Raw genomic sequence first — 11,494 nt, forward strand, 5'->3', positions numbered from 1 at the left:
TACATCTTGATTGCATGTTTGATCAATTTCAGATTGAAGAAGTTGGTAGAATTCTTCTATTTCATCCTCACTGGCTTTAGTGGTTGGTGCATAAATTTGGATATTATTAACTGGGCTTCCCTCTAGGCGCATGGATATTATCCTATCACAGACAGCATTGTACCTCAGACTGATCTGGATATGTTCTTTTTGACAATGAAGGCAACACCATTCCTCTTCAATTTGTCATTCCCGGCATAGTAAACCATGTGGTTGTCAGATTTAAAATGGCCAACACCAGTCCATTTCAGCTCACTAATGCCTAAGATTTCGATGTTTATGTGTTGCATCTCATTTTTGACAACTTCTAATGTTCCCAGATTCATACTTTGTACATTCCATGTTCTGATTTTCAATGGATGTTTACAGCTGTTTCTCTTCATTTTGAGTTGTGCCCCATCAGCAAATGAAGGTCCTGAAGGCTTTTCTCCCACAGGCTTTACTGCATTCGCGTTATCTCGGTCAACTCTACTTTGAGGAGGCAGATCTTGAGTGACTCTTCCCCAGTCACATCTTGAGTGCCTTCCAACCTGAGGGGCTCATTTTCCAGCACTATATCTGACGGTGTTTCTCTGCTATTCATAAGGTTTTCAGTGACTAAATATTCGGAAGTAGTTCATCACTCTTTCTTCCTAGTCTGTCTTTGTCTGGAAGCTCATTTGAAACCTGTCCACCATGGGTGATCCTGCTGGTATTTAAAATACCAGTGGCATAGCTTTCAGAATCATAGCAACTGACAAGCTACCCACAGTATGACAAACTGACAGATGAGTGGTGGCCGTTTGGTTTTAAGTGTAAACTGTCACGTAAAAAAATTTTTTAAAAAAATTCTTCTTGTTGTTATGTACTGTGGAGTCGGTTCTGACTCATAGCGACCCTGCACAGGGTTCCTGAGGCTGTAAATCTTTACAGGAGCAGAAACCCTATCTTTCTCTCACGGTACAGCTGGTAGTTTCGATCTGCTGACTTTGAGGTTCGCAGCCCGATTTGTAACCACTACGCTACCAGATCTCCTTTTAATTCTTCTTAGGTCTTCCTCATTTATTGTTCAGCTTTCACATGCATATGAGGTGATTGAAAATACCATAGTGCCCAGTTGTTGTTAAGTGGCATAGAGTCAGTTTCAACTCACAGCAATCCTTTGTGGGATTTCTAAGACTGTAAATCTTTTCAGGAGCCGAAAATCTCATTTTTCTCCTGCAGAGCAGCTGGTGGATTTGAACTGCTGACCTTGTGGTGAGTAGTTCAACACATAAGCCACTATGGTATCAGAGCGCCTTCATCTACCCAGTTGTTAATTGCTGTCAAGTCGATTCTAACTCATAGAGACCCTGTATAGGGTTTCCAAGGAGCAGCTGGTAAGTTTGAACTGCCAACCTTGCAGTTAGTAGTTCAGTGCTTATCCTATGTCACCACACCAGGACTTATCTACCCAGTTGTTATTAAGTGCTAAGTTTAGTCATTTTCGGCTCATGGCAACACTATATAGGGTTTCCAAGGATTGACTGGTGAGTTTGAACTACTGACCTTGTGGATCATAGAACTAAATATTTGTGAATTGTCTCACACAGTTGATCTGAGGCCTAGAGAACTTATATTAAGTGATATGGAGTGGTTTGAGCCAACCAGCCAATCCTTGGGAGAAAGATGAAGGCAGTTTGCTTCCATAAAGATTACAGCTTTAGAAACCCTATGGAGTTGTTCTCTCTCCTATCCAGTCACTTTAAGTTGGAATTGATCTCTGACAATGATTTATTTACCCTCATCTTCCTCCAGCAGAAAGACTGGTCATTTCGAACCGCTGACCTTGAAGTTAGCAGCCCACTCTTACCACCACACTACCAGAGTACCTCTTTTTAGTGGAGTCCTGGTGTGGTGCTGGATTGTCAAGTTGGTTGAACAAGGTCAGTGGTTCAAGCAACCAACTGGACAGCACTTAACAGCAACAAACTTTTTAGTAGTTTCAGCCTGGCTTGGTTCTTCTCCATTTTTATAAAAATTAAAATAATCAATTATAGAATTACTCCCACTTCCTAAGAACATTCAATCCAGAGAGAAGCCCTGCTTCCTTCATCCCTCCCCATTCAACTAACACCTAACGAAATCCTGTAAATCCCTTCCATACCCTCTTTTGTGAAGTCCACACCATTCCCAAGTGTGCAATCTCCCTCAAAGAGACCATAAGCCCAACTTTGTTCAACTACAGGTGTGTTCCTTGTGGTCCTTTGCTGGAAGGCAGTAACAACAGTGTGATCTTACTATAATTATGCCTCAATGACTTGCAACAGGGACTTCAAGTTCATGAGCAAATACTTTGTGGCTTCCTGACAAGCTGCTTCTTATCAGGCCATTTATCCTCCGGGGACATCTCTCCTAAATCTATACTCTTGGAATACATGGAGGCGGTGGCTTTTGGTTTCTGACCTCACAAGTAGGCATGTAGCACTCGATTCTAAAAGAAGCAAGGGGCCATGGAGTCGGTTCCGACTTACAGCGACCCTGAATAGGTTTCGAAAGCTGTAAATCTTTACAGTTGCAGAAAGCTTCATCTTTCTCCTGTGGAAAGACTGGTAGTTTCGAACTCCTGACCTTGAAGTTAGCAGCCCAACTCTAACCACTACGCTACCTGAGTTGGTAGTGGTGGTTATGTGACGTGGAGTCGATTCCGACTCATAGCGACCCTGTACAAGGATTCCGAGGTAGCATAAAAACTTAATTCCCAATGAGTTCATACTACTGTATTTTACCCACCCAAATCCAGGAGGGATGGCCCGAATTCACCCTACAAGCAATGGAAAACATCGCGGATTTACAGCACTACGAAAGGAGAAGGAAGGCACACAAAAAAAGCAAACTTTCCGGATGCTGCTCACAGGGACAGGCGCGTAAGCACAGTTGTGGAACGCCGTGCAAGGACCCGCCTCTTGTGCCTGACTACAAGTCCCGGCACGCCCTGCGCAGCGGCGTCGCCTAGTAACTCGAGCCCGTCGGAGCGCGCAAAGTTGGCTCTGCCGTGCGCCTGCGCTTTGGCTACCTCTGCGCAGGCGCATTTCCAAAGCTAGAAGGAGGGGGCGGGGTATCGTTCCCTTTCGCTGATGCAAGAGCCTAGTGCGGTGGTGGGAGAGGTATCGGTAGTACCGGCGCTGCCGCCGAGGCCTGGGACTGACCCGTGTGACTTCCCGTCCGCGCCGAGCCCACTTGATCCGCAGCCATGTCCGGGGACGAGGTGAGGACCTGAGCCTGGGACTAAGGACTGAGGCGGGGTGCTGACCCCATCTCAGTGTGGGAGACCGGGCCTGCGGCCTAGCGACCGACCGCCGCCATGTGGGACAGCTGGGCCTAGGTTGCCCGGAGCGGCAAAGCCGGCGAGGACTCCGGAACCGCGGGCTTGGCCGCACCCTGCTCTCCTCAGGGCGGCGGTGCTGAGGCCGGCGTTTCCGGAGTGGAGAATACACGCTGAGCCGCCCTCTCATGAAGGGGGCTTGAAAGCCTGATTTACACGTCGGCTGAATGAGCTTGGGACTGGCCGACCCCTGCCTTCCTTTAACTCTAACCTCCTCACTGAACGCCGGGGCTGCGGAGAGGAGCTTCTCTCGGCTTTCAGGAGAGAACCCTCGTTTGAAAAAACAACTTTGTAGATTATCTTGCCCGGGCCGGCATCCTGCTTTAGTTCTCATCTCGCACTGTTTCTTAGATAGGGAAAAGGGAGTTTAGACAAGAGATCTCTCAGCATCAAAGCCGCAGGAAAGTTTCTGGGCGGGGAGTTCGGGAGTTTCCCTTATCGGAGCTCACGGCGGCGAGAGCGGGAAGTTGGCTTCAGAGCTGGCAGGATCTTTTCCTGCCATCGTGATTGTTCCTCGCGAATTTCCCACAGCCCTTTATGCCAGATTCATTCCAGTTTATGTAAAATCAAGCAATTTGAAAATAAGACCGGACTTTTAAATGTTCTCCGTAGGTATTAATAGTGGGGGAAGAGCCGCCCCTTAGGGGCGAGGGCCCATCTACCAACAAAAAGCTGAAGCCGTTGTAATAAACTGCTTGCGCCCTTGACAGGATCTGTAGACCCTGAGGAGGGGGCTCTAGGAAGAAGTGGAGCCTTCCTAGAGAGATGGCTCCTGAGGTTGGCCGTTCGGCGGGGTGGTTTGGAAAGGCAAGGAAGTGTGTTCACCGGAAGTGGAGCATTCTCCAATTGGCTTAAAGTTATGAGCGAAGATTGAAAAAGAAGGTAGTGGGAAGTTCCTGAGGTCTTTGAGGGCAGAGTTATGGAATTTGGTTTTTACAGTAACCTTGGTCAGTGCTGTCGAGCCAGTTCCGACTCAGAGAGACTCTCTGTATGAGGTTTCTGAGGAGCGGCTGGTGGGTTTGAACTGCCGATCTTTCAGTTAGCAGCAGTCCAGTGCTTATCCTGCAGTGCCACACCTGGACTTCTACAATAACCTTGTAATATAGGTATTGTTGTTGTTAGGCCCGTTTTAGAGAAAAGCGAGGCTGAGAGAGTTCTTTGAAGGCTAACTTGAAGTACTAAGTGGCTGAGCCAGTAGTAGAATTCCGTATCTATATAATGTCTTCATATAGGTGATTATAGGAGACTCACTAGCATAAGGTAGAAATAGTCTGAAGGTGGTTCTCCATTGAAGTTCATGGTAGACCTTACACTGCAGTAAGGAAGATAAGAGACTGCTGCAATCCAAGGTAGAAAGGACTACTTGCCACGAGATAGAAATAAGGCCAAACACAGCAATTTGGGGAGCTGAAGAGGGATCATTTCTAACAGTAGGGGCTCAGATTTCGAAGGAAGTGGAATATAAATGCTTGGAAGTGGAATATAAATGCTTCATGGAAGGGTGGGCAGGATTTTGGACAAGCAGAATTGGCAGAATAGCATGGAGCTTCTAAAGTATCAGAGCAGCTTGGCACTTCTCAGGTCTGATGGGGGTGGTGTGCCCTGGAGCCACTCTGACTCAATAGCCACCCTGCATAGGGTTTCCAGGACTGTAAATCTTTATGGGTGCACAAAGCCTCACCTTTTCTCCTGTGGAGTGGTTGGTAGTTTCTAACTGCTGGCCTTGAGGTTAGCAGCCCCACTTGTAACCACTGTGCTACCAGAGTTCCTTGGTGGTGGTTATGTGCTGTGGAGTTGATTCTGATTTTTATCAACCCTGTATAGGGTTTCTGAGGCTGTAAATCTTTACGGGAGTGGAAAGCCTCATCTTTCTCCCATGGAACCGCTGGTGGTTTCGAACTGCTGACCGGGAGATTAGCAGCCAGACTCACAACCAGTCTAGCAGTAAAGTTTAAGACACACAAATCTAGGGCCCAGGTCAGTGAATTTGCCCAAGATCACACATCAAATTAACAGCAAATTCTAATCTAACTGGGATTAGAATGTTGGATTTTCACACCAAATGGCTTTATGAGTATAGTACAGGTGCTTTATAAATGAATGAGGGGGTGAAATGTGTGGTATTTAAAGTTTATATGACAGAAGAATACAGAGGGAAATAAAACCTCCCAGAATCACGTCACCCAGGAATGGCAACACTATTGTTGCAACATTTTAAGAAAAAATGTGCCATTCTTAAAAGGAGACTTGTTTCTCTGGGTTCTTTTTAAACTTAGACCCACCTTCTTGCTGTGGTGTGGCCATATAGTGGATTTCTAGGGTAAAGTGTGGTGGAATTAAGCATCCAATATGATGTACTTCAGTCTATAAGAGCAGTTTTTGTTGGCATCCTTTTTCCTCATCTTCAGCCCAACAGAAGCAGAAGATAGAAATGTTTGAAGGCTTTGTTAATAGACTTTAAAAATAAGGCTGAAGTGAAGTGTACTGTCTGCAACTAGGTTTAAACAAATCTCATAAAATATTGGGAACGTTGCTGTTAAGTGCTATCGAGTGGCTTCCGATTCATAGCGACCCTGTAATAGGGTTTCTGAGGAGCAGCTGGTGAATTTGAACTGCATTGCTGCAATGCAAACTGACCTTGTGGTCGAGTGCTTATCCTACAGCTGTATACCAGGCAGGACTCCGTATTAGGTTAGGCTTGGGAACATAGGCAGTTGATATGGTCAGAAAGTTGTTTTTGTGTTTTAAGACAAGCCTGGCACAGCCTTGCATCACCTTTGGATGGCTTCAGGACCTTTATTTTCATTGGTTTCCTTATTTTTAAACTGCTTTGCAAGATTGGTGTGAATAAAATAAGATGGTGAGTATGAGAAGGATTCTTCAAACAGTTTTGTGAGAAAACTTCTTTTCAGAGAAAGTTTAATTGAGACAACTGTTATTTCAGTATATGGATTTGGCATGTTTACTACTCTTTACTAGGCTAAAACCAAACTCCCTGAATAATGTTTTTCATGGGAACAAAAGAGGCAGTTAAAAGGCTGCCCCCTCTGATTTCAGGATCCTTCCCGTCTTTGGTGTAACTTCTAAATAATAATTAAAAGGCAATTAATATTCCAGGGAATTTGATGCTTGAAAAATACAATAAATAAATAGCAAACGCTGCCATACAACGGAATTTATAGTACTTGGAGTGCAGTCTGTTCGTTTGCGACGTCTTCCTACTTAAGGAATGAAGATAAACTGTAGCTGCCTCCCTGGATCAGATTGCAGCGCTCCAAGGCCCAAAGGGACTCCTTTCTCCTGGCTCTTGTATCTTTAAGTTTGCCAGATAATGTTCTTCAGATTGACTGCATCTCAGTTGCATTCTTGAACAAGTTGTTAAGTGCCGTCGAGTCAATTACGATCCATAGCGATCCTGTATAGGGTTTCTAAGGAGCAACTGGTAAGCTTGAACCACCAACCTTGTAGTTCAAATGACTTTGCCGTCTGATACATTAGCCCACAGCGCCACGTCTTGAACAAGTACAAGAGAATAACTAAATAAAACTTTAATTCCTTGCAGAATGTACTTCTGAATTGGAGAAAAATAACAACCCTACCTTAGTATTGTTAGGTGCTGTCAAGTCAGTACCAACTCATAGCGACCTTATGCATAACAGAACAAAACACTGCCTGGTCCTGGGCCAGCCCCACAGTTATTGCTATGCTTGAGCCTATTGCTGCTGCCACTTGACCAATCCTCTTTTTTGCTGACCTCCACTCTGCTAAGCATGATGTCCTTTTCCAGGGACGGGTTCCTCCCAATAAGTTTTTATTGTGAATTGAGTGATAGTTTACATAGGAGAACATCAGCTTTAATCCATCATTTCATTGCTGTGGTTACAGTCTCCCTAAGCAGCATTCTTGCTGTACTTTTTCCAACACAGATTTGTTTGTTCTTTTAGTGGTCCATGGTACTTTTGATATTCTCCTCCAAACACCATTACTAAAATGCATCAATTCTTCTACTGTCGTCTTGTCCAACTTTCATATTTATGTGAGGTTATTGAAAATACCATGACTTGGGCCAGGCACACCTTTATTCTCAAACTGACAATAGTGTAGTATTTGTTGTTAAGTGTCATCGAGTTGGTTCTGACTCATAATGACCCTGAATAGGGTTTCCAAGGAACTGCTGCTGGGTTTGAACTGCTGACCTTGTGGTTCGCAGTCCAGTGCTGATCCTACAGCTCTGCATCAGGAGTCCCTATAGTATAGTATAGTATAGTATATATAGTCTGTTGTTGTTAAGTGCCGTCGAGTTGGTTCCTACCCATAGCAACCCTGTATAGGGTTCCAAGGAATGGCTGGTGAGCTTGAACCACCGACCTTAACGATTCAAACCAGCACATAAACCCACAATGCTACACCAGGACTCCATAGTATATTGGTGTTAAGTGCTGTTGGGTGGGTTCCGACTCATAGCAACCCTGTATAGGGGTTTCCAAGGAGTGGCTGGTGATTTTGAACTGCTGACCTTGCAGTTCAAACTGACCTTGAGGTTGAGTGCTTATCCAATGCACCACACCAGGACCTCCCCATAGTATAGTATTGTTAAGTGCTGTCGAGTCAATTCTGACCCATAGTGACCCTGTATAGGGTTTCTGAGGAACATCTGGTGAGCTTGAACCACCGACCTTGCAGTTCAATGCACCGGCTTTGCAATCTGGTGCATTAACCCACAGTGCCACACAGGACTCTAGATAGTATAGTATAGATAATAGTTTATTTTCAGTATACAGAATTCTCTTAATATACTTAAGATATATATAAATTTGAGTTAATTAGAATCAACTTGGGGAATTTTTAAAGAGTTTCAGAAGTCTTCAAAAAATTATATCATCTGAGTTTATGAAATTTCAGTGATACGAATCAGAGACCTTGTTTGTGAACTGTACTGCATTATATAAATTATAATAATTTCTAACACTTACTGAGTACTTGGAGTTCTGGTGTGGCGCTGTGAGATAATGCACTGGACCCACATGGTCATTTGTACTGTAGGGTCGGTGGTTCAAAACTCACCAGCTGCTTTTCAGAAATCCTGAGTCAGAACCGGCGTCAACGGCACTTGACAGCAACATTGATACTTATGTGGGTATTATGCCAAATGATTTACATTTACTCATTTAATTCTGCTGTAACCTTTTGTGGTCAGTATTGGTTCTGCTGGTGCTCTCCAAATGCGCTTACTTGGAGTACTCACAGAGTCGAGATTTGAATCCAGTCCATTGGCCTTTGGAACCTGTGCTCTTGAACACTTCACACTACACTGCATGCAGCATTGGGCAAAAACCAGAATTTAAGACTGGTAACAGAAGGGATTCAGGAAAAAAGTTCTTAGATCAATTGACTTCAAAATCTTCACTGTTTCTACTCTACCTAACTTCTGCTGTATATGTGTAAACTGTTATGTCTAAAAGAACTTTATCTGTGTTTTTTTCCAAGTGATTAGTGCAAACAGGTAAATTTACAAGTTATAGTTTTGTCACTTTTTCTATAGTAGATATTACATAAAATAAGAGAACTTTTAATGTTTCAGAAACAAAAAGAATAAAAATTTACTCTTACTCAGAGATTTGCTTGTTTACTTGGATTTGACCACAGAAGCTATTTATCAAAGAAAAATTTAGGCTCTTTTCTCCTGTCACTGTCAAGTTAATGTAGAAGTGGAGGCCCAGGTACATTTAAGATTCTGCTCACCTGTAACCCACCACTATGGCTGAGAAAGGCTTTGCTGATAGATGCTGTACAGTCACTTAGGATTCTGTATAGGATTTCCAAGGAGGATCTGCTGGTTTGAACTGCCGACCTTGTGGTTAACAGTTCAGTGCTTATCCTGTAGTGACACACCAGGACTGAAATCAGGTCAAGTCTCATGGCATATTAACTCTGGGTTACCAACTGAATAAAACATCCACAATTTGGGTTCCTCATCCCAAATTATGTGAAGGGCTTGCTAACGTTGCTTCACCAAGTTTTATGATCTGTTCATGAAGTCCACATTTGCTCATGAAACTAAATGTGAATTACTGTATTTATAATTTAAAAATTCAAAGGCATGTGTACACATTTCAGACACACAAACCTGGAGGTTTAATAGCATGCTTAAAGTTGAATGGACAGTTTTATTAGGGGGTGTAAAATCTTTTGGTACCTTATTTGGTATTTGGTGTGGCGCTGTAGGGTAAGCACTGCTTTTTTTTTAATGTTTTATTGTGAATTATGTGATAGTTTACCTGGGAGGACATTAGTTTTACATTCATCCTATCATATATCGTTTCATTGCCATGGTTACAATGCATCAACCAGCCACAGGGTATGCCCTGCAAGCCTGCTCCCAGTTGTCAGCACACAGCCCCTGTCTGTCTGGGCCCCAGCCCTGCTCCATCTGTCCACATCATCGTCTCTGCCTCCATCTCTGGCGTCACTGCTTCTCTGGGTCGGGTCCCACTCTCCGCTCTTCGCTGTTTCCCTTCATAGTCCCTCCTCTCCTAGACTACAAAGTTAATCACTCCCCTCCTTGCAACAAAAAGTCTACCTTTACATTTTCAACCCTCACAATCAGTCCTGATAACAATTATTCACTGTTGTACCACAATAGACCTGTCTGCATTTCCTTTCATCAGCCCTGCCTAGACAGATTGGATACTACTCGGTGTCGATTCTACCTTCCTCCACGTCCTCTGAATCTAGATTCCCTCTTGAAAGCTTGTAAGCCAGTCACTTTTTGCCTTTGAAGCCCTCCCATTTTGGGTAGCCAATGTCTAAGTTGCCCATCCCTGTCTGCTCTGTGTATGGATGGGGTGGGAATGATCCTCGCTGTAAAGATTTGTTCTCACTTTTGAGCTACTGCATCCAGAGGTGTAGGACAGGTTCATCAAATTGTATCAGATTACTCTTTTTTTCTTCTTCTTTCTTCTTCTAGTTGAGCTCTGATCATCCAGTCATTGAAGCCAGGTCAAGTGGGTATTATCTGCAAGTGTAGTGTGGGTGTTCTTGTGCATATACCCTCTCTTCTTATCAGCTGGACGCTTCACTCTCCACTCTAGTCCTCTGTGGCTGTGTCACTGGCTCTGGGCCCAAGAGTCCCCCACCAGGTCATGCCACACTGCTGGCCAACCAAGTCTCTACCTGGGTTCACAGGAGTCTATTGAACGTTGTAGGGCTTAGCTTCCAGATTCACTGCTGTTTTTTCCTCACTTCCCCTCATCGGTGACGAACGTGGTCATCAATCAGAGCGTGTATTCCCATTGAGTCTTAGTTTGGAAGGAGGTTTGCTCTGAGGGGACCCGACCACTTGCCTTGATGTCCCCTGGGTTAGCAACTTGCTTGTTCTTGTAGTAATCACTTGGTCTGCCTATATTTTGTATTTTTCCTGTCGGTCTATCTTTCAAGAAGTATCTTCTGTTCTAGCCACTCCAGGCTGGTCTGCTTGTTCTTTCAAATAGAAATTTGCCTCCTCTGAAGATTCTGGATGCTGTTCAGGATTCCACCTGTGGTCTTATGTAATGCAGAGGCTCCACAGGAAGCCTCCTTCAGTGGGCATGTTGTAACCCCATTTCATATATTCCAATCAGTTAGAGGCAGAAGATGGACTTACATGCTTTGTCTATTTTATAATAGTATGCCAGGGAAACCAAGATTCAAAAGACAGCCAAGCATCTTGTGATACAATAGTGAATAATTGCTATCAGGACTGATTGTGTGAGGGTTGGAAATGTAAAGGTAGACATTTTATAGCAAGGAACGGAGTGATTAACTTTCTAGTCTAGGAGCGGAGGTCCCTAGGACCATCAACAGAGAAGAGCCGAGAGCGGGACCCTACCCAGAGAAGCAGTGGTGCCTGAGATGGAGGCAGAGACGATGATGTGGAGCGATGGAGCAGCTGGGGACTTTGGATCCAGAGAGGGAGAGCAACTGTGTGCTGAAGTCTGGGGGGTGGAGGGGGCAGGCTTGCAGGGTATACTCTGGTTGGTTGATGATGCATGGAAGGGATTGTAACCATGGCAATGAAACGATATACATACGATAGAATGAATGTAAAACCAGTGTTCTCCCATGTAAACTATC

At 44.3% G+C, this 11,494-nt stretch overlaps 1 protein-coding gene across 1 annotated transcript in view; it reads left to right on the forward strand.

Annotated features, from left to right (window-relative positions):
- The first annotated feature begins 3,114 nt into the window (after window positions 1-3,114).
- Window positions 3,115-11,494, forward strand: part of EIF2S2 (eukaryotic translation initiation factor 2, subunit 2 beta, 38kDa) — a 25,837-nt gene continuing 17,457 nt past the window's right edge. Inside the window, exon 1 of the mRNA XM_006860675.1 lies at window positions 3,115-3,265. Within this exon, the coding sequence (XP_006860737.1) occupies window positions 3,251-3,265 (15 nt within the window). The 5' untranslated portion in view covers window positions 3,115-3,250. The remainder of the gene's footprint in view (window positions 3,266-11,494) is intronic.

This window comes from Chrysochloris asiatica, unplaced genomic scaffold (genome assembly GCF_000296735.1).
Source record: "Chrysochloris asiatica unplaced genomic scaffold, ChrAsi1.0 scaffold00039, whole genome shotgun sequence".
Classification (NCBI taxonomy): domain Eukaryota; kingdom Metazoa; phylum Chordata; class Mammalia; order Afrosoricida; family Chrysochloridae; genus Chrysochloris; species Chrysochloris asiatica.